This window comes from Aspergillus uvarum, assembly GCF_003184745.1.
Source record: "Aspergillus uvarum CBS 121591 unplaced genomic scaffold BO82scaffold_67, whole genome shotgun sequence".
NCBI lineage: Eukaryota > Fungi > Ascomycota > Eurotiomycetes > Eurotiales > Aspergillaceae > Aspergillus > Aspergillus uvarum.
The window spans coordinates 1-26,397 of record NW_020291364.1 but is presented as its reverse complement, the minus strand read 5'-3'; the positions used below and the strand labels follow the sequence as shown (position 1 = coordinate 26,397).

Here is a 26,397-nt window from a genome sequence, read left to right as displayed (position 1 = left end):
TAGTATTCATTTTTGAGCAATTGGGGATTATCTAGGGATTATGTCGAATATATACTTCTATACTTCCCCTATACTCTGGGCTGATCAGTAAGTAAAAAGAGGCGCCAAGTTGGACCTAAAGCAGAAATGGAAAGTTGCTGGATTTCTGCAGAAATCCAGTTCAGTAGTGGGATACTACGCGGACTTTCCTCCAGGAGTTTTTCATCCCTCTCGGCTCTTATGCGTGCCACGCAAGTGGCGTCGCTTTCTCGCCTCACGCCTCTCGCTATCGCCATAGCAAAACTCCTTGAGCTCAGCGCATTTAGAACAATTGCTGCGATTGAGTACACCAGCAGTGTCTTTCCATGCGGTCCGGGCTCAGGTACCAACCATAAAGGCGTTCAAGTCAAGGTTGCGACACTGTCACGGCAGCTTCATGGACACTGTAAACTTTGGGCGTGACGCAAAGTACAATGCAGTGCTTGGATGGGCCAGCGTCAACAACGGCCGCCTGCGCCTCGTTGCGATCCGCGGCAAGGTTACGCAGCACTGCCGTCATTGAATCACCGAAAGGACTTGAAGAGGGCGCCACTCTATGACCGCAAACATCGCCAAAGCAGGCTGCAGAGACAGGATAAGCGGGTGGTTTAGACGGAGACGATTCATTGCTCGACGTGCATGTCCCAGTCTTCTCGGGGATTATTAGGACGCATGTTGCTGTCCGCGAGTGTCCATCAATCTACCGGTGGCCGACGAATTGTCAATTGTAGCAATCATGAATGCAAGTGTATCTTGTCCTGGAATGTGAAACTGCGGGCTAAAAGCATCGACTGGTATTACAAAGAGCCGAAGCCCTGACTCTAGTCGCCCTTATGCGGGAACGCATAAATAGTGAACGTGTCTGAACTACTTCCCAATTATCATGCGGAAAGGGTTTCCACCACCTCTTCGTGCATCAGGCTCTGGTAGACCCCTCGCTGTCGGTACTTTTTCGGTTTTATCTTACCCTGGCGGAGGAGAGTATAACCTACCCGTATACGCAGAATTTTGCCAAAAACCCCGCAATATCCCTTCGTTTCGCTTCGATAACCACAAGATCCGTCTCCGTAGCCCCAGGTCTGCCAATGCCACATGGTATAATCGGAGCTTCCCGAAAGAAGGACTTCCTTTCGCTCCCTGTGATCGAGCCGAGGGAGTTGTTTAACGATTGCTTAAATTGATCTTTTTAGCATTGTCTCGGTTTTTTTTCTGAAACGAGCTCACCCTAGTGCCGTTAGCATGAAGATCATATCAGTAAAGCCATGTTACTTACATGTTGTCAGCATGTCTGAACGATCCTGGGAACTTAATTGGCCTTCGAAGAATTCGACGAACTGCATCATCCTCTTTGAGGTGTCTGACATGGCTCTTGAGAACTTCGATCTCGCTGAGCCAAATGCAGGCCAATTTTGATGAGGTTCTTTTAATTTTCTGATCATCTTTCGGCTCACGGCGCTCCTTGTCCGGTAGTTCAGCGCCTGGTCTCACGGTTACGGCCATAGCCAACGGATGTCAAACAGTTATTTTGGCAGCTAGGCAAGCTGATTGGAGGTCTTCGTCTGTTTTTGGAAGGGTCTTGCCTTCATGTCTTCTTACGACTTCCAAGCCCATTGCTCGTGGAAATGATTAAGGTCATGGGATGCGTATATCTCCACGTCCTTAGCCAAGCGAGAATCGCATTCAATGAACGGGTCGAAACTAGCCAGCGCAACAGTGCTTCCGCTGACAAGGCCTCCTATGGCTCTCTCCACAAATACATTGGTCTTCGAAAGCGTGCGAATTTGCGCTCCCTACTTGTTGAAGGCGTGCAAAGCCCATCCGTCATTTGAGCGGATCAGGGCTATCAGGGCGCAGGGTGCCGATAGGAACCGTATCGTTGGGATGAATCGCTGCCACGCTCGATGTGCTCAATCTGCGCAAGGGATCCGGGGGTAAAGGAGGTGGGGTTCATAGAATTAGCACCTTGTTCGAAGTAGCTGGAGGTAGATGTTCCTGAGCGAAATGAGGCTCTTCAAGTGATGTACTACACAATCAATTATACAGTCAAGACACGAGTGAAGAACAGGACATCAAAGCAGGTGGAGGTAGGAATCCACCGACATGAGTGTGTCTGGAGTTTTCTAACTTCCATTCCCGGTCATTATAGCAAAGATATGTCCGACATCTTCTCCCGTTCAATCTCAGACTGCAGACAAAACTCGGGAGTGGCCCGGTCACCCGCATTCACGATGATCTGCTAAGATTCTGTCAGACACGTGTGCGCAACAGAAAAGGATACTGAAAGATGGGTACATACTTGCTGGGCTGCAGGCATAGTAGTTGTGGTTGTGATTCAGTTCCCCGGGCTCATGGCGCTCTGAACTGTCTCGCGATTCGCAGTGTCGTTATAGCTCGCCTGTATTAGCTTAATTTAAATTTGTTCCTCAGGGCGAGAGACCTAGGGCTTTTCATTATTGGGCGGAACTCGCTGGGACGGATTTCGGTCGTTTGATTTGAGATACTCGACGGTTTTGCGGCAAGTATCGCGGTATCTTCTCCAACTTGAGTCAGGGTTCTTTGGATCAGGATATGGCAAGAGACGCCCATGAAGACGGTGTTGGACCATGCTCACTGATAGAGGCATGATAATGGTCAAGCCGGCTACCTTGGGAGGGTTGAAACCACAAGAGTAGATTGGTTGCACAGACATCAGAGTAAAAAAGGCATGTAGATCATATCTCAAGGTTCATATGTGTAGTACTATGTTATTATATTTCATGTTCAACGAGGAAAGAGGTTTTATCGCTTCAATTTTGCAGATGTGGTATGGATGGAACCTGAGTTATGGAGTATGGAGAGAGAGAAAGAGGGAGAGAGGGAGAGGAAGAAAGATCATGGAGAGCGGGCGGTTGGGAAGAAGACAGGACTAGAAGTCATGGATGACAACCCTGTGAATGAACATCAAGGTATTGAATACTATATGATATAGTCAATGGACAATGCGGCCGTGAATACGACATAGAACTGTGAAGGTAAACAACTTCGCTTGGATCAAGATGAAGTGCTTGAAGCAGCTGTTCCCTAAGGGCTGGCTTATTCACTGGGACAGGATAGAGAACTGGGAGCCAAGCAACTCTCTACATTCACAGGGCAAATACCTCATCCATAACCACGTTAATCTACACTTTGGAGGCAGTCCAAAGAGTTTGCCAGCAGGACATTATTTGTTGACGAAGGTGGCCCGTGCTGGAACCGTATTAGAGCTATCGGCATTTTCTTCTGTTTAGGGATGTGCTGCTATTGAGTCAGGGCTGTTGATCGCGCTCTATATGCCTCCGCTGTTACACCCTTGTCAAGGACAGGACAGGCATGCATAAGGTGATTTAGGCTAGACAGTCACAAATATCAAAAAACATGCTATTCACTCCTCTATCCATTAGCCTGTCTATATAATGCTGAGTAACAATCATCCATGCGATGCATTAACAACTATATCAATGCTATACAAAGTCCAGCTCGTCGTCTTGTTGTCCAACGTAATCATATTTCGCGAGGATCTGTTCATGGTGGACGTCATGCGCTGCCGAAGGTACCAGCCCCAGCGCGCTTTGATGAAGTGCAGCCGACGGATCGGGGTCTGTCGGGTCATCGACCATCATATGGTAGTCATGAGTCGAGTGATGTCGCACTTCGTCTTCAAAACTTGTACCATGTAATGCATGGGCACCGTGGGTGTAGGGGTCGGTAATGGGATCGTGAGGGTGGAATCGGGGCAGTTGTTGGTGGATGTTGATGATTTGCGGGTCAAGAGGCATGCCGGTGTAGTCGGTGATCGAGTCCACCGTCCCCGGCACAACGCCAGGATGGGTGGTTACGAATGGGTTTTGGGCCGAATGTGCATCCAGGTCGGCCGTGTGGTCCATGAGTGCATGTGCCCCCATGAGAGTGCTGGTCGGTATAGTGGGATTGACGTGCATTCCATCATCCATCTCCTCGTTCTCCTCATCCTCAATCTCGAGCTCGTCGTCCATCTCCGGTGAGCTTTCGTTCATGAAACCGTTCACGATGGCTGGCTTGAGAGTTTCTTTGCACTGTGGACAATCCCGGATCACTCGACTGACTGTCTCCTTGATACGAACCCAGTGATACTTGACAGCAATGGCGGCAGTCGTCTTGTTGATGCCGGCATGTTGCTGCAGGTGCATCTCACGGGCAATGTCGTACTGCTGCTGCGGATCCGACACGACCTCCTTGTCTTTGAGCATCAACTTCTCGCCGGTCCCGTCCGTGTCCCCGATCAGCTTGTAGTGAGTGGCGGCGCTCCGCAGCCGACTCTTCTCCGCTCGGTCTGCCCCGCGGGGATATTTGGAATGCTTGAGATAATACCGAATCTTGTCGAACCGATCTTGCGTCGCCGAGTCCTCTCCATCTGGACCAAGATCGCGACCGTAGATGATGGCATCGACATACTGGCCTGGATTGGAAATCAGCCGCCCGCCTCCGGGAACCCTCCCGATACGCTTGAAGCCCAGGGCGTCCCACAGGCGACAGGACGCCACATTACTTTCGTAGACCAGGTTAAAGACAGCATATGTGTATCCCTATTCAAAGTTAGACTTCTACGGATGAGGTATCTGCCAAGCGCGCACCACCCCCCACATCCCCCCAGGAGGCAAGGGTGGTGCCGCAAGGAAACTTTAAGGAACCGATTCGGGTGACCGTCCAACCATTTGGCCTTGGGAGTCCGAACTGCGTTGTATAAACTGACCATTTTAGGAGCCCACTCAAGGTACCCTTCCCCCATCAGCCGACCTACACCTTTGTTGCGAGCCGCATCGGTGACAATGAACATGCCGTTGCAGACATGACTACTACGGCCCGGATAGTTGGGTCTGATGTTGAAACTACCCAGGCAGATCTTGGCCCAATTGGCCCGCTGACGGCCCATTGTCTGGACGTCCTGCACACTCTTAATGTCTCCCAGGAGCATAATAGCTCCGAAGTTTGAGAACCAATACGACCCGAACTGTTCCAGGGGGATGGGATCGATCATGGCATAAGTGTCGCCGCCTTCGATCTCCTTGTTTAATTGCTCGGACAGGTACGCCAGCAGGGACCGGGGCACCATCGCAGCCGAGGTGAAGGGCACCAGTGTCGCGACTGTGACGCGGTCCCTGAGCGTTACCTGGCGCGGAACAATATCCGGCGGCAGCTCTTTATCAGTGGGAATCACCGTGCCTATTAAGTCGCCATGGACAGCAGGCATGTTGATGCCCTCGGACGGGCACTGAGCCGGTCAGGATACTGCCTCACATGGTCAGTTGATTTTGATGATATAGAGGTGTAGAATAGTAGGAAGGTGGAATCAAAGGGGAAGAGAGAAGAGAAGAGAGAGGGGAAGAGAGAAGGGGTGAAGGTGATGGTAGGTTGCGTGCTTATACATAGTAGATCCTTATCTGATCTTGACCAACTGAATAGTGGAGAAGGAAAGCGGGGAACAACAAATGGGGGACGGGCGGACGAAGGCAGGCAAGGCCGCTGAGTGGGAGCAAAGGAAGGGGGAAGAGAGTGTTCTAGACTCAAAACACATCAACACATAACCACATAAACCAAGGCAGAGAGCACTGACTTTTTTTCTTGCGGAGGGAAACGGTCAACAGGCGACAAAACCGGGAACTGTCGAGGCGCTGGAAGCACATCAAGGACCGCCGAGGGTATTCTCGAGTCCGGAATGAAGTGAACGCAAGAAAGAGAAATTGTCGTCCCGCCTCTCAGACAATGCGGGCGCTGGACTTTCTTTCTTCCGGGACTGCACGTTTGTCTGGTTTGCTTGGTTTGCACCACTGCTACTCCATAGTATATGGCCTGTTCATTGTTTATTGCTGACGGAGTAACGTGTATACAGTCTATCTCTTTGTATAATACTAAGAAATACCCTGGTATGCTCTTGTGATACTCCTTGAGTACTTACTCTAGCCTCCCTTTACTTCTCATTGTTAATCATCAGAGCATTCCTTCTTAAATGTCGTTGTCAAACTTGAAACATATAACATCAATGGTTTCATGTATTGGCCAGGAGCCCCTGGCAATGACTTTTTATTTCTGTGATTCTCTTTGTTCCCTCTCCTTTAGACCCCATCTCCCCGACAGAAATTCGATGACCTGCGAGATGCAATCGGTGATGAGTGATGGCAGCCCACCAGCAAAACTACACCGAATGATGCTACCGCTCTCACACAGCGACTCTTTCGCAAATATCGTTCCTCTAGTATGCAGAAATCCTTTTTGATCATTTTCATTACCTCATATCCTGTTGAACTTGCATACCTGTCTTAGGCAATTGGCTTCTCGTGCCAATGTTGTCGCTAAGGTTGCACCCTGAGTGAATTAAAGCCTTTCAGTCCATGCTAAGCGAAAGACGTTGAACCTCGGAGGGTTATATCCAACGTCCGTCATGGATTCATGTTCAACAGGTCTCTTGATGCTCAAGGACAGACTGCAGAGCATATCCAGTCATGGAAGTTGAAGCAAACGACTATGTAGTCACATGGTGCCTTGTAACACACGCCTTGCGGCTTGGGATTAGGGTAAGCCCATCTCAACCCCCTCCTCCCCCTGCAGGTCAGCCCGTTTACATCGAGATACACCACAAAAGCCTCAACCCGGTAGCATCGCACGCAAAGCGGACGGCGTCCACAACCTCCCAAATCAGTGGCAAACGGATTGGCATATGTTCCGATTGTCTGGTGATGGCATCGCGTGGCTGATATGCCAGCCATGTTACCCCGCAGCTCTCGCATATGTCATGCCGGGGATGCAAGAAAAAGCATGTCAGAACCCACAGCTCTTCGTGCATATATGCAGTGCTCGCTGGGTTGCATTGGGCTGCAAACGCGCACACATTGAACCAAGCACCCGCCAGAGCGCTCGCGCGCTCAGGCTTATGAAGAGCGTTGGACGGAGTGACTGGCTTCCCGCAGCTGGCTTGTTTCGAAGTATTAAGATCATCCGTCTGTATCACGTCGGAAAATGTCAGCACCAATCAGACCCGCCAACTCGCCTTTAATCCTGGTGGCACAAGCTCAAGTTTTATCACCGTTAGTTTTGTGTTATCTCATCTGGGGAAGCAAAGCACTTCACCGTCCTCTTCTGGGCCGTCCTCGATGTCTACGAGATGGCTCTTGCTCTTGCCCGTCCGTTTGATCTGTCTAGTAAACGCTGAACGCTGGACGATCCTCGAAACTCAAATCAGATGCCCTCCATTGATCACACTTAAGGTAACAGACTGGTTGACTGCGATGCTTCTGTAGCATCGCGAGCCCCAGAATTACCCTTTTAGGAATCGATCAGGGTTCGTCCCCGTCCCAGGGTCCATCCTCTCTTCTCGGTGCGAGAATATGCGACCGTTCCAGCGCAAATGACAAGGACTGCTTGGTGCTATTCAGTGCAATGGCTTCTGTTACTCGTTGTCTCACAGGATCAACGCCGTTCAGAGAGCTCTTTTGGCCCCATGATGCTATCTCTTGAGGGGCGGCCCCTGGTTTTATTCGCCGGACCATGATCACCGCTGACACTATAAAATGAGCGCGGTGGAGCTCAATTTCGTGGATTAGAACAAGCGCAAATCATCAAAGCATCACGTCTGACATCAGACAGGAGAATTTCATCTTTCGATTGGAGCATTCTTTGTTGGGGCTTTGAAGGATTCCCACCCGCCGGTTCCTGAAACTCAGGGTTCAATCGGGCTATGCAGCCCACTGCCTCCAGGGACAACCCTCGATAAATACTGCTTGCGCTCTTGTTCTTCCCTTCTTCACCTCACCTCGTCTTCTTCGTTTCTCTACTCTCCTTTCTTCCTTCTGCAGTTCTTTCTTTTCTTGACCGTATAAGGGGTTGATCCTCTGCTCACATTCCTTTACATCACTACTACTACAGTCTGTGTATATTGCATTTTCAGTTCTATTCATTCCTTATCTCCAACTCTACTTGCACAATCTATACAAGATGAAGCTCTGGAAGCTACCACTCTATGCTCTTGCCGGGCTGGCTACCCTGGCGAGCAGTGCCCCCATCAATGTCAACTCGACCCTCGCCGCGAACGACAAACTCGTTTTCTGTCACTTCATGGTGGGTGAAACACTTCTGCGAAGGGGTTGGAAAATTGGATCTGAGTACTGACCAATGGAGACAGATCGGCATCACCAGCAATCGGAATAGTGCTGCTGATTATGACGACGACATGAAACGCGCAAAGGCGCTGGGGATTGACGCCTTTGCGCTAAACATCGGGGTGGACCCTTACACCGACACGCAGCTGAACTTCGCATACGAGTCCGCCGCCCGCAACGACATGAAGGTCTTCATCTCCTTCGACTTCAACTGGTACAGCACCGGGCAGGCCGCGACGGTCGGGCAGAAGGTCGCGCAGTACGGGAACCGGCCGGCGCAGTTGAAGGTGGACGGCAAGGTATTTGTGTCCTCGTTTGCGGGCGATGGCTTGGACATCCAGCAGATGAAGGCCGCGTCGGGGATGGATGTGTACTTTGCGCCGAATTTCCACCCGGGCCAGGGGGATTTCAGCAAGATCGATGGGGCGCTTAACTGGATGGCGTGGGACAACAATGGCGACAACAAGGCCCCAAGCGCCGGCCGCAATGTCTCGGTCACCGAGGGAGACCAATCATACACCAAGGCGCTTGGAGGGAAGGGGTATATCGCTCGTAAGTTGGGCCCCTAATCCACCTCAGCTGAAAACAAAATGGAACAAGGGAGACTAAGCATGACTCAAAAAAAACTAATTTTCATGATTGGCAGCGGCATCTGGTTGGTTCTTCACGCACTTTGGCGGCGAAGTGCCCTACAGCAAAAATTGGGTGTTCCCTGGCGATCTGCTCTGGTTCAACCGCTGGCGGGAGATCCTGACTCTTGGCCCTCGATTTGTCGAGATCATCACCTGGAATGACTACGGGGAATCGCATTACATTGGTCCCTTGTCTTCCCCCCACACCGACGATGGCGCCTCTAAATGGGTGATGGACATGTGAGTTTTCGTCCCTGTTTTTTAACATTCTTGTTTCAGATCCTTGATGGTCACTAACGGCGTTGCAACGTGATAGGCCACACGACGGCTGGCTGCAGATGTCCAAGCCCTTCATTGCGGCCTATAAGGCGGGGGCTAAGACGGTGGATCCGTACATCAGCGAGGAGAAGCTGATCTATTGGTACCGACCGACGCCGAAGGGAGTCAGTTGCGACAACACCGACACCACGATGGAGGGCAGCCCGAACAATTCGAGCGGCAACTTCTTCCGCGGCCGGCCGAACGGCTGGGAGACGATGGAGGACGTGGTGTATGTGGTCGCGCTGCTCAAGTCGCCCGCCACGGTGCAGGTCGCCTCGGGCAGGAACAGCCGCAGCTTCAGCGCGCCCGCCGGCGCCAGCGCCTTCACTGTGCCCATGGGCGTCGGCCCGCAGCGCTTCGCCCTGCTGCGCAACGGCCAGAATGTCATGAGCGACACCAGCCTCAAGGACATCGTCGACACCTGCATCTGCGGCCTCTACAACTTCAACGCCTACGTCGGCACCGTGCCCGCCCCGTCCACCATCGACCGGCTCGGCCCCGTCGGCCTGGCCTCGCTGTCGCAGGGGCTGCGCACCGCCTGTCCCACCAACACCCTCGGTGCCAACCGCGTCGGCGTCGCCAGTGCGACTGGCGGTGTCATCCCTTCCTCGTTCCCAGCCACAACCCCAACCCCAACCCCAACTCCAACTCCAACCCCCACCCCTTCTCCTTATTACTCGTAGATTGTGACCACTGTCACCATCACTTATGATCTACCTGGCATGGACCAAGTCGATCTTACCTTCTTCTCTTCCTTTTCTTTTTGTGCTGTTCGTGAAACCCTCTTTTCGTCTGGATCGTAGCCACCGCTACCCCGGATCAACTTTTTGTTCTTTCCCCCTTAGGGCTGGCAACCCAACGATCTCCCTTTTTTGAAACCCCCCACCACAGCGCTAGGACCATTGACCCATGACCATGACACGCTGCTTCCATTCGTCTGCGTCTGAATTTCATAATCTCATTTTCGATACCTGACCGACCAAATTGAACACCAACCTACTTTGATGATGAATTTTTTATCTGCGAATCGTAGAGACTCGTGTAGTCCCAAACAGACGACCCTCAGCAGATGTGTCTACGTAAACTCGGTGATTGACACACCTCGTATCCCTTATCAAAGAATATCCCCTTAACTTATCCCACTAGGATTATCACCATCGCCATTCCCGAAACTTTTAATTCACGAACCAACGAAGAAAAAACTTTTCATGACATGCTCTAATCTTCGCTTGCTTTTTTTTTTTTTTTGCGGCAGATTTGAAATTGGTTTTCAGACAGGAGATTGCGATTGGGATGTGTCCGGTCCCGTCCCACCCAATGGTCTTGAGTACTCCATAGATAAGCTGTGAGCCCGGCGGTGGTGGAGATTAAGGAAGGTAACAAACAGTACGGCACTGAGGCTCACTGGCTGGCTGACTGCCACCATGCGCCGCCCCAATCAATCTTACGGATGAATTGGAAACTGGTCTGGAATGCGCAACACACGGCTACTTAGTCGGGAGCGAGAAATTCTGGGTGAGGATATCTCCTTTGGTTACCAGTGCTATTGAGTGTTCGGGGTAGGTGTCGGTTAATGTCCTGGCTGAGTTTCATCTTGATTCGATGCCCTGCTGAATTGCTGGGATTAAGGATAATCGGAGATACGGGGTGTGTCACACTTGGGGCCGGAAGCTGATATGTCATGTGGGTGGACTCTGACATGGTGTGGTGTGATGATGCCAGCAGGACTTATCTTGGGGCTATCTCACCAGGTAGCGGTCTACTTTGGAACTAATGGTCATACACCAACAATCAAGGTCAACATGTCAGAAACGATTAAATTCTATTGGTCAATGAGCATATATTTTTCACTGCGCGGATTTATTGCCTGAGATGGCGGACCGACTATCGGTCGTATATATTATAGAGGACGGTACTCGATACCGTCACGGCCGTTCTCATCGTCGGTCGGCCCGCCGCGGCGCCGGCTTCCCGTCGTGGGGATCGGCTTCTCCAGCCGAAGCACCCACAGCAACATATCCTCCAACGGCAGGAGGATCATCCAGATGCGGTTGCAGAAGAACGAGAAGACCACCGAGAAGGTGGCGACCACTGCGTCGAGCCAGTAGTGGTTGGCGGTGGCGACGATGACCGACAGGACGAGCATAGGGTAAATAAAGCCCAGGACGACGAGGAAGATATCCCGCAGGGTGATGCGGGACGACCGCTTGCCGAACAGGCGGTGCAAGACCCCGGAGTGGTAGAAGAAGGTGTTGCCGATGCAGAAGGCGTAGGTGAAGTGCAGGCTGGGCATGGCGGCCAGCTGGTTGACCATCTTGCCGCCGACCCAGACACTCTCGGCATGCTCTTGTCGGACGGTGTCGTGGAACCCGAAGGATTCGGGCAGCAGGCGGGGCGGCATCAGGGGCCAGAAGCAGAAGATGATGAAGGCCATGAAGTTGCCGAGGGTCATCGTGCGGCGAGCGAGGGCGTAGCGCTCGAAGTCGGGGGCAGCATAGTACCACCACGAGAGATAACTAGAAAGCACATTAGTCTTCAAATGCTTTCATTGATTGTCACCAGGAAGACCTACGCGACAGTGCCAGGAATGTGGACAAGGGAGTAGATGCGGTTGAAGAACGTCATCCAGTTCGGATGGCCGTTAATAAAAAACGCCTGGAAGTCTGCCTCCTCGATGGGGAAGAAGATGCTGAAGAACGAGTTGTGCTCCAGGTTGAGAACGCCGACGGCATGGTCCTGGGCAAGTTGGACGACGTCGCGACCGGCGGGAGACAGGGACTGGGCCACTGCCTTGGTGCAGGAGTAGAAGAGATAGTTCATGACCCAGTAGAACATCTCAACCAGGAAAGGGAACTTCTGCAGGATGCGGCTGTGGAAGTGGCGGGCGAAACGAGACGAGTTGGGCGTCTTGACCGTGAACCACAGGCAATTCCGACGCTTGGGAGGATAGTTGTTGTTGTTGTCGACTCCCGGGCCCGACTGGAATTGTCCATTGAGCTCCCCCTCCGATAAATTGTCCAGGGAATCATTCGCCTCTTCATCTTTCAGGTATAACGGATGCGACGACCCTAGATCCCGATTGTTGTTTTTGCCGAAGATGCTGAAGTCCCGGCGACGGTTGAAATATAACGAGCTAAGCATGATACTGACGACTATCTGAGTCAAGAGTCAGGACCACTCCGCGAGGTGATACAGTAAACCAAGCAGCACTTACGATCGGCTCAACCCATGAGTGAGAAGCGAACTGGGGCTTCCCCAGATCGACCGAGGTCGATTCGTTGCTCGATGCCATGGTGACTCCCAGCGACCGTGTGGTACAAAAGATGGAGTGGAAGAAGGGAAACCGTTGTCGAGTTCGGGGCTCAAGCGCCTAGCATCGGCGTTCCAATGCGGTGTGTCGATCCTGTACAATGTTTCCTCCCGAGAAGGTGCGTGTCGCGTGGTTCTACCCCTATTCGCAGGAAAGACCCTTGTTGCAGCTAGTCTCCGTTGGTGTATCGAAACGAAAGAGAAGTATATACAGAAGTCGAATGGACAGATGCAGGGCTCAAACCGTCAACGCCGACCGATGATGTTGTTGGTGCAACAATATGTACAGTACAAACAGTACACGGCGCTTGGTGTTCACGGGCGCAGGGACGTCGGGAGCATGAAGCGAGCCGAGTACCACAAAATGACGACGAACACGCGGAAAAGAGAAGAATGAAGGCGGAGACTTGAATGAAAGATCAATGAAAGATCGAAGGGGAGAGAAGAAAGGAATAAGGGGGAGAGGGTGGGGTCGAGTAAAGGAAGAAAAGGTGAGGTGGTGGTGGTGGTGGTGGTGGTGGTCAAAGACCGAAACTGACTGACTGACTGGGCGGTCGTCGTCAGCAGCAACAAGTCAAGAGAGAGGCTGATTGCTCTTATTCAAGATTCAAGAGGGCGCAGGAGTTTGAGGGCGGCGAGTTTGGCACTACTTGGGACTACTTGGGACTACTTGGGACTAGCCTCCCTCCCGGTCGGCGCAGTTGCCAAGTGGGAATCCTTACTTGGTCTTATTGGACTAAAATTCATCGGAACCCCTGTTCCACTCCCTCCTCTTCCCCCGTTCCAGCCTCGCCAGTTTCCACCCCCTCTATGCTTGCTATACGAATACGGCCGTGGATGAAGCTGGCTATGCCGGATGATCGCTGTTGAGCGGGTTATGCCTTTCTGACGGTCGGACAACACAAGCACAAATGGCTCGGTCGCTGGGTCGCGTGCCCGCGGGATAGTCGTGCCAGCCAATCTCGAACGTACTCCAGAGTAGATTCTTTGGCAGGGAATCGTGGAGAATGCGACTCTGAGGCAAAAGTTTATTTGGGGCAGCCATTGACCTCTCATCACGAGCAGACACCGGAGGGTGGAGCGGGCACACCTGGATCGTGGTCAACATGCCGCTGACTCTGGTCCCTCGAAGTTTGTTCTGAAAGAGACCCGGCAGTTGAGCCACCGTGAAGATCCTGGCCTCTGATTCCAAGATTATGCTTATACGCTTTATACCCAGGTTGTGCGCACCTTACTCCCTGGACTCGATCAGTGCCGCCGCCGGCGCAGACGCCTTGCGAGATACAGTCTAGCCCCATCGCGTCCACGCCAAACGTTCTCAACATAAGCGCTTGGCTTTATTCTCCCGGCCACCGGAGGATAAAATTATGCACACCGGAGTCTCAGGGAATGCATGAGAGCTTCAAATTATGCTCAGAATGCAGCTGTCTGGCCCGGACCATTCATATTTTCCTGAACGCCACAACCCGAAAGATGTTTCAAATCCGCTTACTCATAGTCTAAGACACCGGCACTAACCAGGTACAGTTAGTGCGGCCGAAGATATTTCTCCATATTGAGCTTCGGATCTAGATAAAAAGATGCAACAGTTCTACTATCCCCCTGAAAAGGGAGACAAGATTATAACTTGGAAGTACCAGATGATGGAAAGCTGTCTCCTTCCACACGACGGCGTATGTTAGTGTAGAGGTGGCCACGTAGAACCCGGCCACCCCTGACCGCCTTCCACCAAACACAGCCACCCACATTTCTACTGCGCAGGTAGTTGTCCAACGGCATGGCGTGGAGGAAACCGGCTCAGGCTAGAAAGTCAGCAGAGGTAGTCAAGCACGTTGTGGGTGATCGGTATTTCAGTGAGAACATTCATACTGACGTACTCTTTGCCTAAACTAACCAGTCAGGCCGATTGGATCAGGTTGGTCTGCATACGTCAAGTCAATAGTATTTGGTGTTTGGCTGAAGACGTTTACGGTTGATCCTCTCTCTCTATCTTGCGTTAAGTCTCTCGCAACATCAGGATTCCGCGTCATACAACATCCCAAAAGATCTCCAAACCTTCGCGCGAGGTCGGTCTCAAACTCGCGGGACATTCCCGCCTGGGTAGCTATAGTTTCTGAGCATCCATATACCTAACTTATAGCAACATCAAAATCGACCCAGACAAACGCGCTCGGAAAACTCCGGAGGATATTCTTGGGATATACATCATGATGAAGAACATGAGCCTTACGAATATCGTTGGAAACCGCTCCGGAATCATTCGGGCAATTGAGTCCTTCTGTACTAGGCAGACATTCGAGCAAGATTGCCTTGGGCTTGTAAGCGTTATTTTCGGAATACTTCAGATGGAACCGATAAAGTGCGGGATCCAGTTCGTCGAGATAACCATAAAAATATGGACCCACACCGTCTTGACACACTCCATGGAGTTGCAGGTTCTATAAGCCTTCAAGTCACACCGGAAACTGTTCAGGTCGCGGCCCTTCTTCCAATAGCCAGGGCCGCCATTATCATAGTACTGGTAACCGAGTCAGGATTTACCTTCTAGCCGTGGAGTCGAATACTTACCACTTTCAATCAACATCATTTTTTGTGATTGTTGTTTAGCATCACTTCATATATGGAGGAAGCATCGGAACTTTGAAGTGATTTGCAGACCGTGAATGCATCAGTGCTTAAAGAGAAAGGGTCTGTAGGGGTGTCGTACATTTCAAAGTTTCTAAGACTCATAACTTATGGGCTGAGGATACCAGGCCATCGAGCGAGATGCCTGGACGTCAGTTCCATGGATTAACAGCGGGCTTGGACAGCTCTCCGTGCCTCAAGGGTCTCGGGTTGTGGTATTTCAGTATGCCAGCGGCCGGGACAGATTGGTGCTTAGCAAAGCATACAACAGCACTCGATGCAAGCCCAGCCGAGACACTTGCGCTCTTCCACTGAGCCAATAACAGGATAGAGTCTGATGATCTCTGGAGTACCTTAGTATACAGTACAGTTTCAAAAGGTTGTAAAAGCGTGTGGGTTTCCCACTCCGACTTTGTTCAACGAACTGATGCAAAGTACTTACTCAAATCAAATACACAAATCAATTTGTACATTACCTAGTTCGTAGCTTTGAAGAGAAGTACTCCGGTGCCATTACTATTGCTCATACTGTCCAACCCGTCAGGTGGGCAGAACAGGTGCCCCCATCGCTAAGCAATGACAACCACTTTGACATCGCTCCCACCGCTTAGCCTGCAGTAGAAAGGCATATACACCAACCTGCGGTTTGTGTACGGAAAAAGAGCTCGTGTATCGCCCACATGCGCGAAGTTTTCAACCGGACTATAGGATGGTTCTTTATATCAACATTGACTAAGAATTAATGGTGAGGAAGGTATTATTAGAATGCTCGGATAATCCAAATATACTTCGAAGCACCTTAAATGAGAGCCTAGACCAAGTCCGGTAACAATACAGATTGCTAAGTATATAGTATAGAATACTAATCATATGACTAAACTTACGGTATATCTACAAGTCATTGGCGGTATCAAACAAAATTTAGTTACGTTGATAAAGTCTGTCAGTTAGGCATTACAGGGTGCATACAGCACACAATATGGCTCGCATTTCTTAGTATAGTTGATTCAATAGGAAATTGACGGGCTCCTGGGCGGCCTGTCGGGCATCCACCCTTGAGGTGCCTTAGGGGTCTGATTGTTCTCTGGCTTTGTTGTTTATAGTTGGAGTAAAATGTATAACAAACGATGAATAACTTTGCAATAAGCAGTAGCTCTATTTCAATACATGCTCATCTTGCCTCGTCCCGTTCCCACCCAGCCTGAAGCCTTCATCATGGGTAGAGATCAGTGAGACCTGTAGCCCCTCGATCTATTCCTGTCAATAAAACTCATGAAGCAGAAGAGAAATCTAGTCTAGACAAATGTAGGCAGAATCGCACAACAGCTGATGATAGCGGTCAATTTATTCGTATAGTTTATCTCCCCCTTAGCGAGGTCGTCCTGGATCCAGATCGCCTCGATCATTTTCCGGACCAGATACAGAGACCGGGATGAAGCGTGTGCCTCCGTCCTTGTGATCAAATCCAGGACGATTGACCGCTCATGATCAGTTCGTGCTTCGCAACCCAGAATAAAGAGCGGAAATTGTCGCTCGCACGCATCGAGCTGGGTAAACGTGGCAAAGGCGTTCTGGATCCGGCGCTCAGTTTCCGCCGCTGGCTCGAGAAGATCCATCGACGCGCGATTGAGATAGACGAGCATGGCACACTGAAATAGTGCAGTCATGGTTCGACTACGGCTGTTACTAGGAGGGATCTCCGCAGAGGATATATTCCGGATGCGGAATGCGAGGGTCTTCAGGAACGCTTGATGATCATCCCGGTCATCGGTGAGCATGTTATCGGGAAGAAGGGTCGACACCGCATCGCATATGTCGGAAAGCAGTGCCAGCGCGGTGTTGTGCACAGACGGCAAACCAGGAGACGGGGATAAGGTCTTATCTGCGTTAGTATTTCCATGGAATACAGAGAAGGCGAAGTACATCTTCACGCACCTCTGTGCTGGATTCCGATGAAGGAGAGTCTACATGCACGATTTTCGGACGCCAGTGAATATTACTGAATCGCGAGAGAACATCGTGGTAGTGAACCCAGTCTATCAGAGGTCCGAATTCGCCCGATGACTCAAGAGAGGAGGCTTTAATGATGCGCTTCGCCCCTATGAGGTAGGTCATCCATTGGTCGGAAGTGCAGGAGGCCCGGTGGATCTAGGTGATGACGTCAAATAAGCATCCGTTCCGTGACCCCGTGGGCCTAGCCATCAGACTTAAAAATACAGACCTCGAAGGAACACAATAGCATCCCGGCGGCAACATGTTGAGCCGCTTCGATCGCAGTGATGTCATGCTTGGGAGCGGCGATGAGCGCTTTGAGAGCAGATATCTTCAGACCTGCCGCCTGCGACTGCAGCCCATCGCGATGTACGGACGACAGGGCGAGCAGAGAACGTAGCACTGCGGCGGCCGAGGGGGAGTCGTTGAGCAGGGTCAAATGCATAATGATATTCCCCAAATCCACCGGGTCATGCGTGAAAGTTGTCAGGGAGCGGGAGGCGATACAACGAACTGCGGTTGTATTGGTTATTGGTTCCTCAAGCCTGGCGCGCATCGCACAGGGATGTAGGTAGACCGTCACCTACAGTATTGTAGCAGGTCCTTCTCCGCAATGTCCAAGTGGCTCGGGTTGAAAGGCATCGGTGACCGTAGGGTCAGCTGTGCGGAGTCTTTCCCCCACTTAGCTTGCATTCCTCGCCGAGCTGGCTGGGATAGAGTGAGCAGGTCTTACGGCATGAATTCGAGCCAGTCAGATGGTCGTGTAGGTTCATATCGAAGGTGGAAAAGTTGACCAAACGGACGTGGGCTAAGGGCTGCAAAGTACCCTCACTCTTCAATGACGGCTTGCCCACCATAGCTCGTCTTCGATCCTTCGGTTTTGGCCAGGACAGACGGATGCCATATCCTTGGCAGACTCGATTGGAATGGGCGCATTGGAGGCAGATAGGGGTGGTCCGATCGCAAGATATTCGCCGATCTAGGGTGGGTGAATTGTGACCGAGTTAGCAGTTAACATTCATTCGCGGGGAAGTGTAGACAGTAGTGTAGTGGTGTATACTGTACCACGGCACGTCCCGCAGCTTCGACTCATCTTATTGACTCTCAATTGGAGGTAAAAAAGGAACAAGCGACCGTGGCAAAACTGATAGACAGTAACAGGACGATGCGGATGTTGGTGATGATGAGGAGAAGAAGAAGAAAAAGGAGGAGGAGGAGGAGGAGGAGGAGGCGGAGCGGGGGAGTGTTGAGGTTCGAGGCTCTTTGATTGCTGCCATAAGCACTAATCCACCTCACCTTAATTTACTAATAACAAGGTAACCAAGTCACGTACAGTACGTAATCCATAGGAATTGGCGAAACGTCCAACATCTTGATTCCTGTGGCAGCACCCGTGAAGGTGAAGATAGTATAGACAATGTGACATAACGGAAGATGGCGGAGGAAACTCTTTTGTCTATGCTAATTTCCGTACCGATACCAGGCATGAGTACTGCATCTATGAACTGTAAGCCACATAGAGCCTATAAGTAAAAGAAGCCCCTGCGCTCAGATCAGCAAGATCTGACGACAGTAATCCTTCTGCATGAAGACTTGTCACAATAGTGTATTAGTGAACTGTATTGTTGCGTCGGACGCCCGTTTGCATATCCGATCGAGGTGCCGCCGCTTTTATGGGGAAATCACCAAAGTAAGGACTGTCGGTTTGTCTTGGTTCTCAGTCACAAGATATATATAAAGATATGTAAACACCGCTACGCTTTCTGTTGTACCTGGTTTTAATCAACACAAGCCAATCACTCATCCTATAACCAGAGAAATTCTCCTCTACCTTAAATATAAACAGTATGCATCCTACCCAGGACATTCTTGACAGCTAATCTCTTCCTACACAACGTACTCGACAAGTTCTCTTATACCTCTAGCAAATCGCCATCGCGTGCTTCGATTTCATCCGTTGTAAAGCGACAAGAACTAATATATATCGCATTGCCTCTCCGACCAACCGATGGAGATAAGAGCAAAGGAAAGCTGGCGTCTTAACCGAGTGGGATGATCGCGCGAGTTCTCAATCGTACACACAGCAACCCACCTACAGCCACTGCTGATTTCCATAATGCGACACAAAAGCCCCGGCGTCCCCCTTCTCGACGCTAGCCTTCTCCACCACGGCGAGCACATCCTTAACCGCCGCCTCGGTGGTAGCCGGCCCCTTGAAATGCGGGGCATACTCGACAAAGGAGCCCAGCATGGCCATCAGCCCTTGCATCTGTTCCGGGGTCGCTATTTGAACCATCACAACACATCATTAGCCAAGATGTCCCAAGCAGCAGCGCAAATATTCCGACGGAACGCAAGCGATCAGAAGGGCTTACCATCAACATAATGCCCCGTATCCACCATCCCGGGACAGACACTCAGAAACAAAATGCCCTCCTTGGCGTACTGCACGCCGAACTTGGCAACGGCGGTGTTGAGCGCCGCCTTGCTGATGGCGTACAGCGAGGCGACCTCGATCTTGAGCTTGGGGATCATGTCCAGGGCCGCCTGGCCGCTGGAGATGGCGATGACCTTCTTGGCCGTGCCGCGCTGGATGAGCGGGATGAAGACGTTGAAGAGGTGGATGTTGCCGACCACGTTGACTTTGAATAGGTGCGTGAGCTCTTCCTCGAGCGCGGTGGGGTTCTGGCCTCTGCAGCGCGGGGTGCCCTTTGTCAGTTCCATCCTTCTATTTTTGGGCGGCAACAAAAGGGAGATGGAGAGTTGTGGACATACAGGACTCCGATCGGGTCGTAGGCGTCAAAGTGCGAGACGACGCCGGCGTTGGCGATGAGGTAGTCGAGCCCTCCGCCGGTGATTTGGGCGGTTTCGGTGGCCGCGGCCTAGTAAGGAAGCACGGGTGTCAGTTCACGAGCCAGGGAGTCATGGGAGAGGATCAAGGAAGATATTTCACCTGAAGGGAGGCATAGTCCGTAATATCCCCTTGGATGATATGGAGACGGTCCCCGCCGGCCGGAAACTCGTCGGTGACTTTCTTCTCGGTCTCCGCCTTGTTGCGCACCAGACCGATGACGGTGTTGTCGGCATTGCTCGCCAGCTGGCGGAAGAGTTCCCACTTTCAAATGTTTTAGTACGCATTCTATGGACCACCGGCTAGGACGTTCTCACTCCAATGCCTCGAGAGGCTCCGGTGACAAGGTATGACGGCATATTTAGGAGCAGCTTGGTTCGAGACAGAATGAACTGGTTGGAAGGAGACAAAAGGTCAAGACCAGATCTAGACGGGCATTTCGCCCATTTATGTTCTCGCCTGGTAGGCTACAGTCGGTTGTGGCAAGCACTGGAACCTGAACAAAGGTCTAATGCTTTGAAATCCCGGTATGTTTAGATTTTTATAGTATCGCGGAAAGTTGCCCATTTTCTCGATTGGACTCAGGGCTGCAGCGGCGCCATGTGGGGGGGTGGGGGGGTGGGGGGGGGGTTGTCTGGAGGATTTGCCGCTGAGCTCGAACTGGGGCGCCATGCTTCGCCATGGTTCTTAGTTGAGGGAGCCGCTCTTGCTTCCTGGACTGCACCACATGATTGTACAGTTTACGCACAAATTACTTGGCTTTGTTGGTATCGTTGCCTGGGGATTCATGGGTCATGATTATCGTTGCGTGGAATTACATTAGGGTTGATCTTTGATCATGGCGGCCGCCCCTGACCCGTCCGAGACCGTAATGGATTCTCTTCTCAGGGCTGCATCACTCTTACTATTACTACAAGGCACCAAATCGTGAGTAGTTGAGAAAGACATCTTCTTACTGAGTATCTATCAAATGATCTGACCCTTGCCCCGTCCCACCCAACTCCTTCACTGAACATCCTCGTCTAAACAAAAGGATTGTAGAAGCGGAACCGGTTGTGGGGGTCATACTTCTGCTTCAGCGCGCGCAACCTGGCTAGCCGCCACGGCTCATAGCCATACATCGAGGCCACCGGCTCATCGCCAAAGGCGTAATTGACATAGGTGGAGGGCTGGCGGCCGGGCTGGCCCTGATTCCACAGGGCGCGGGTCTCATCGGCCCATTCCATGGCCGCGGCGGTCAGATTGGAGCCCTCGGGTATGTCCACCGCAATATACAGCAGATGGTTCTCGGCGCGGTACGAGACGGCGGTGGAGGCGGCATCGACCTGTTTCATGGCGGCGTTGGAGTAGCCCTCGTGGGTGACGCGGGCGCCGAGGGCCAGGTCCGGGTACTGGGCGACCTTCCGGTTGAAGGTGTCGTAGATCTGGCGCTCGGCGGTGATGTTGTAGTCGACGCTGCCGGCGGTGCGGAGGGCCCATTTGTAGCCGGGGACGCAGGCGGCGCTGTTCAGCCCCGTGCCCTGGATGTCCGCGATGTCGGGGTAGGGCACGTCGCCTGTTTCCTCGGAGAGGGCCTCGATCGCGTTGAACGGGGCTAGTAGGGCCTCTGCGTCGGCCGCAGGCCCCGCGTACACGAAGCTCCATTCCAGCACCGCCTCCGTGCTGCTGTAATTGGACTCAATCCCAAACTCCCCGAAATTTACCGCCATCAGCACCGGCGTCGTCCCGTTCGCGCTCGTGTGGAAGATGTTCAGCTGCTCGAACACCGTCTCCAGCTTGTCGCCCGACCAGACGTAGTTGTGGTAGTGCCAGGTGTCCACCTTGCGCGGGTGGATCTTCATCTGGAAGCTCGTGACCAGGGCGAAATTGTGGCCGGCACCCTGTAGCGCCCACCACAGATCACTGTGGCTCGTGGCGTTGACCCGGATCGCTGACCCATCGGCCAGCACGACGTTCAGGTTCACCAAGTTGTCGCTGACCAGTCCGTACTGCCCTTCAAAGCGCCCGTGGCCGCCACCGAGACCGGGTCCCAGCAATCCGACGCAGGTACAGCTGCCCGTGGCTAAAACCGAAGCAGCTGGTTAGCCCGCTGGAAGAGTCGACGATACAAAAGGGCATGACACTTACTCGCCACATAGCCTTGATCCCAGAGGCTGGAGATCACCGATCCACCATAGCTGCCCCCCTGAAACCACGCGGATTGGAAGTCTGGCTCAATGGTATAGTCCCGCAGGGAAGCCATGTCAATCTCGATGCCCTTGAAGCGACCCGTAGTGATGGTCAGCGAGTGGCCGCGATTGACCGCCATAAATTCGATGCTGTTCCGGTTGCAGTACTTGATCTGCATCCGCTCGTTACTAGGCAATTCTCGATTGATTCGGGCGCAACACACTCACGATGATGGGGATGTCCGACTCCAACCCCGGCTGCACCACGAGCTCGATCGTCGGCGGCGCAAACGTGGTATACCGCTCCGTCGCATTCTCCCACCGGGGATCCGAGGGCCCGAAGATTGCGGTGGTGTTGGAGACGAGGGCGCCCAGTTCCCGCGAGACCTGCGACACCGACAAGTCTCGCCGCGTGAGGGCTTCGCGTTGGAAGTAGTGAGGGACCGGGACCGGCTCGCTCACCACCGCCACCGACAAAGCTGTCAGGCCCCAGGCTATGTGACTCAGAGATAGTCTCATGTTTTGGAGGATATACAAGAAGAGAAGAAGTGTAGGAGAGTGCTCTTGGGGGAGATGAGGAGGGTTTCTTGAAGAGCTTGGAATGACTGCAGGGGTGAGGCGAACGCTCGATTTTATACCCCCCCGACCAGGAGGATTTCCTATATGCCCTTACTCAGTCTACGCTCGTCTGAGGCAGACGATAGATGCGGTTTGCAATTTCATGGCGCATCCTTCTCCTCGGCTTCTCTGACTCAAAAGAGAAGGTTCGCATGAAGAACACGCGCGCACAGCCTTTCACTACTAGGCGTCAGCAATCCTCTACGGACGCTCGGATACGGAACTATCCTGGAGCACTCGCCACGTTCGACAGGAAACCACAATTTGGAGTGAGATAGATACGTGGGGGCTGAAATTCTCGGACGTCAGCCCGTCTGAAGGAAGAAGGAATGAGTGCGTCAGCAGAAATGAAAAGAAATCATCCGTAGACATGGCACTGTGCGGACCGGTTGAGATCGCGCCCTTTCCTACGGCAGACCGTCTGACGTGGGTTTATGTTTAGTCTAGCGTAAGGCTACCTCGTCTGATATGGAGTGATACGGAGCAAATGCGCGGCTTTTACCAAAGCAAAACGAGGCAATCCTCCGAGCAACACCCGCAAATCCTCTGGGATCCAGGCACTTCCAATTGTTCAGACTGATCGTATGAATGCGGCGGCGGTCTTCGTATTCGATCAGCGGGTCCCTGACGAACGCACCTATTCCACCCCTGGATCATGGCCGCCACGTGGTGGAAGCTGCACTCAGCCGCTGGGTTCCGACGCTACTTTAGCTCGTGTGTGCAGGATTTCAGTATGTGTGAAGGATTTCAGTACGTGATTTTATGGATGATATTCTGATATTCTTCTAATGGAGATCACGCTAAGGTCTAGTTAGGCAATTTGATGTGAACTCTCTCTATCTTCCAAAAATCATAACCAATGCCGCCTCCCAAAAAAGCCGCAACTAATACAATTTGTGGCGCTGTTTCCCACCCCAACCGAGAGTCAGAACGTGGAAAAAAACAGAAAAAGGGATTGTAAGGCAGACACTCACCTTCAAAAACAGGGAACCAATAAACCCCAAGGCAGAGGCAGCCACGAGAATAGCGAACACGTTGCGGATGGCGAGGGTGACCTCGGCGATGACTTGGGTCTGCAGCGCCGGGCTCAGGGTTTGGAACAGCGCGCTCTGTCGGCCGGTAGTGAGGTCCTGCACTTCGGCGCGCGAATACGTCGGGAGAAGATCGTGCAGCTTGTTGGCACCGATGTTCTGATACAAAGATGCGGCGACACTGAGGAGAGCGATTTGACCCATCATTTGACCTGCGCATGTCGGTGTTTCTCTGATTAGTGGCGTCCTTTGGTCCACTGGGTGTGGCTACTGCAACGCACCTATTGCCATGAAGCCGACGGCGTTGTTCATGTCCGCGAGTGGAATCAGCGCTTGCACCACGGCGAATCCGGCCGTCACATATGAGCCCACGCCGGCGCCAATCACCGCGGTGTAGCCGTAGATCCGGGATGTTGAAGTATTTGCATCGATGGTCACTATGCAAGGAAGCTTAGCTACAGGAACGGGAACGGGACTGTGGGAGGCAATCGTGAACTCACGCATGAGCGATGACCCGATAAGGATCATGGCATTTCCAAAGACATACCACGGCATGTAATAGCCGAACTTCGGCATGAGCGCGCCGTTGACAATGCCGAAGAAGACGATGAGACAGACAAAGGGCAGGAGGCGCACCCCGGCCAACAAGGGGCCGTCGGAGCGGGTGAATTGGAAGATCAACGGGGTATAATACAAGGTGATCATCATGGCACCCGAGGCCACGAAGATCGCATACTGCAGGATGTTGATCTCCATGCGCTTCATCAAGTGGATTGGATACAGCCGGTTCTCGGCGGGGACCAGCGGATGGAGCCAGGTAACCAGGATGAAGACGACGAGCAGCACGCCCGTCACCGTCCACAGCGCGATCTCGGAGCCGTCCTGGAAGGCGAAGGTGACCCCGCCAAAGGTGATGGCCATGGTCAGCGACGCGGCGCCCCCCAGAAAGACGACGATGGCCACCCAGTCCTGGGTCCGGAGCTTCTGCAGAAACGGCATGTCCACGGGGTTGATGTTGGGGAGGCAGAGAATCAGGGCTGGGGCGACGAGGGCCGCCACGACGAGGTTGATGTAGAACGCCCAGCGCCAGGTCGCGCTGCTCTGCGCAAACGCGCCGCCGATGATGGGACCCAAAACGCTCCCCAGACCCCACATGGCGACGACCCCGGACAGGTACAGGGGTCGCTCGTTCTTGGAGGTGGTCATGGAGATGTAGGTCAAGGCACCGCTATAGCAGCCGCATCCCGCCACGCCCTGGATAACTCGTCCCACGATCAAGGCGTTCATATTCGGCGCGGCCCCACAGAGCGCGCTGCCCACTTCGAAGCCCGTGACACACGACAAGAACAGCCATTTGGCATTGAAGATCCCGTAGGCTTTGCCCAACGGGAGGATGGCGATCGTGCCCAGCGCGATGGCCACGCCGATCCAGGGCAACTTATCACTCTCCCCCAGAGTCGCAACAATGGACGGCTGGATATCGGCGACCTAGTGAAGTCAGTATCGACCGCACCGGATGCCAGGGTATTTTGGGGTTGTCTCACAATGGTGCCGTCAAGGGAGTAAAAAAGGACGGTTGAAATGAGGGAAGCGTACGCCAGTACCCACTACCACAGTAAAGCCACACATCAGTCCCTGGTTTTCTCCGGTCATCGATCACTTGCACTGGGCATACACCATACCTTCATTCCATGGACATTTCGGACAGGGGCAAAAGGCTCTTCTTCGATTTGCCGCCCAGCCTCAAGGACCGACGAAGCGCTGTTGGAAAAGTCCTCCTTGCTCGAGACATCTTGGGCCTGCGGCATCGCTTCGGATTTGACAGCGGTGGCCATATCTTTAGACGTGCAAACTAGAATTCGGCTTCAGTGGTCGCAAAGTCTATCCTCGCGGGCGATTGAGCGTGGAACCTCCTGTCAAGATGACATTTTAAAGGATAGAAGGATAGTCAAGGGCCTCGTGGCAGGGTCAGCATTGCAGACAGGGAGCTTTGGCCCGGGTAGCTGGGCTGGGCTGGGCTGGACTTGTAGGCATGACCAGTAAGTACTGTACAAACAACGCGAATAGTTGCCTTATGCCCTTAATCCTCCAAGCAGCCACTCAGCTGGACCTTGAGAATCAACTCTTCCCCATTCTTTTTCCTTTTTCTTTTCTTTTCTTTTTTTTTTGTTTTTTCTCGACTATGATCCCTCCTTTCATTCCTGCCGAAAGTTCTTCCCCTCCAAGCGAAGGGGGCCAGAATCCTGACGGGAATCTCGGCAGGCGGCAAAGGCCGAACCGCCCAGCCCTAACCTTGAACGCAACTTAATCCTCTCGCGGAAAGTTGCCCAACTTGCGGACGACCCGTTATCTTGCATGCAAAAAAAGCAAAGCTTATATCCGGGATGTCCCTGCCAAATGCCAATCAATCCCACTGGGCCCCACTCCGTAGTTTAGCTGGCTTTTTTTTTTTTTTTTTTTTTTAGCGTCTTACTGAGTATGTAGAACCGGGGCGCAGTTCCCCCGCACACGCGCGCAAAGTTGCCTGTATTTCAATGAGAGAGTCAACAAAACCCGGAAATAGCCCTAGCGCCATCGCCCGCCCAAAGTTGCCCAGAGTTGAGGACCGTCAGGGATCGTGCATACACGCTAGACTAGACTGTCAGTGAACACCAGGGTATTCTCCTTTTCCTTTTTTTTTTTTTT

At 52.4% G+C, this 26,397-nt stretch overlaps 8 protein-coding genes across 8 annotated transcripts; 1 reads left to right on the top strand and 7 right to left on the bottom strand.

Annotated features, from left to right (window-relative positions):
- Window positions 1-3,413: 3,413 nt before the first annotated feature.
- On the bottom strand, window positions 3,414-5,599 carry BO82DRAFT_358154 (putative histone acetyltransferase Spt10). The gene is made up of 2 exons (XM_025636209.1): window positions 4,766-5,599; window positions 3,414-4,598 (listed from the first exon to the last, which is right to left on the bottom strand). The coding sequence occupies exons 1-2, from the start codon at window positions 5,261-5,263 to the stop codon at window positions 3,498-3,500; spliced, it is 1,599 nt and encodes a 532-aa protein (XP_025487686.1). The 5' UTR covers window positions 5,264-5,599; the 3' UTR covers window positions 3,414-3,497.
- A 2,228-nt stretch (window positions 5,600-7,827) lies between these two features.
- Window positions 7,828-10,187, top strand: BO82DRAFT_358153 (glycoside hydrolase family 71 protein). The gene is made up of 4 exons (XM_025636208.1): window positions 7,828-8,124; window positions 8,189-8,717; window positions 8,812-9,037; window positions 9,114-10,187. Exons 1-4 carry the CDS (start codon window positions 8,002-8,004, stop codon window positions 9,799-9,801), a joined length of 1,566 nt encoding a protein of 521 aa, XP_025487685.1. The 5' UTR covers window positions 7,828-8,001; the 3' UTR covers window positions 9,802-10,187.
- Window positions 10,188-11,018: 831 nt separating this feature from the next.
- Window positions 11,019-12,410, bottom strand: BO82DRAFT_406081 (phosphatase PAP2 family protein; the record flags this gene model as incomplete). Its single annotated transcript, XM_025639545.1, has 3 exons — window positions 11,019-11,634; window positions 11,691-12,274; window positions 12,333-12,410. 3 exons carry the CDS (start codon window positions 12,408-12,410, stop codon window positions 11,019-11,021), a joined length of 1,278 nt encoding a protein of 425 aa, XP_025487684.1.
- A 1,544-nt stretch (window positions 12,411-13,954) lies between these two features.
- BO82DRAFT_368406 (uncharacterized protein) lies at window positions 13,955-15,014 on the bottom strand (the record flags this gene model as incomplete). Its single annotated transcript, XM_025637119.1, has 4 exons — window positions 13,955-13,995; window positions 14,322-14,531; window positions 14,658-14,837; window positions 14,996-15,014. The coding sequence occupies 4 exons, from the start codon at window positions 15,012-15,014 to the stop codon at window positions 13,955-13,957; spliced, it is 450 nt and encodes a 149-aa protein (XP_025487683.1).
- Window positions 15,015-16,184: 1,170 nt separating this feature from the next.
- Window positions 16,185-18,222, bottom strand: BO82DRAFT_358149 (uncharacterized protein). Its single transcript, XM_025636207.1, has 6 exons — window positions 18,110-18,222; window positions 17,778-18,023; window positions 17,632-17,715; window positions 17,274-17,557; window positions 16,988-17,200; window positions 16,185-16,929 (listed from the first exon to the last, which is right to left on the bottom strand). The coding sequence occupies exons 2-6, from the start codon at window positions 17,899-17,901 to the stop codon at window positions 16,348-16,350; spliced, it is 1,287 nt and encodes a 428-aa protein (XP_025487682.1). The 5' UTR covers window positions 17,902-18,023; window positions 18,110-18,222; the 3' UTR covers window positions 16,185-16,347.
- Window positions 18,223-18,866: 644 nt separating this feature from the next.
- BO82DRAFT_358147 (NAD(P)-binding protein) lies at window positions 18,867-20,363 on the bottom strand. The gene is made up of 5 exons (XM_025636206.1): window positions 20,213-20,363; window positions 19,998-20,159; window positions 19,820-19,926; window positions 19,420-19,736; window positions 18,867-19,327 (listed from the first exon to the last, which is right to left on the bottom strand). The coding sequence occupies exons 1-5, from the start codon at window positions 20,252-20,254 to the stop codon at window positions 19,137-19,139; spliced, it is 819 nt and encodes a 272-aa protein (XP_025487681.1). The 5' UTR covers window positions 20,255-20,363; the 3' UTR covers window positions 18,867-19,136.
- Window positions 20,364-20,917: 554 nt separating this feature from the next.
- On the bottom strand, window positions 20,918-22,582 carry BO82DRAFT_435744 (FAD-binding oxidoreductase; the record flags this gene model as incomplete). The annotated part of the gene is made up of 3 exons (XM_025641056.1): window positions 20,918-21,957; window positions 22,023-22,236; window positions 22,292-22,582. The coding sequence occupies 3 exons, from the start codon at window positions 22,580-22,582 to the stop codon at window positions 20,918-20,920; spliced, it is 1,545 nt and encodes a 514-aa protein (XP_025487680.1).
- Window positions 22,583-23,565: 983 nt separating this feature from the next.
- Window positions 23,566-25,676, bottom strand: BO82DRAFT_423446 (MFS general substrate transporter; the record flags this gene model as incomplete). Its single annotated transcript, XM_025640246.1, has 6 exons — window positions 25,395-25,676; window positions 25,257-25,319; window positions 24,213-25,200; window positions 23,994-24,149; window positions 23,656-23,924; window positions 23,566-23,583 (listed from the first exon to the last, which is right to left on the bottom strand). Exons 1-6 carry the CDS (start codon window positions 25,545-25,547, stop codon window positions 23,566-23,568), a joined length of 1,647 nt encoding a protein of 548 aa, XP_025487679.1. The 5' UTR covers window positions 25,548-25,676.
- Between the last annotated feature and the right edge of the window lie 721 nt (window positions 25,677-26,397).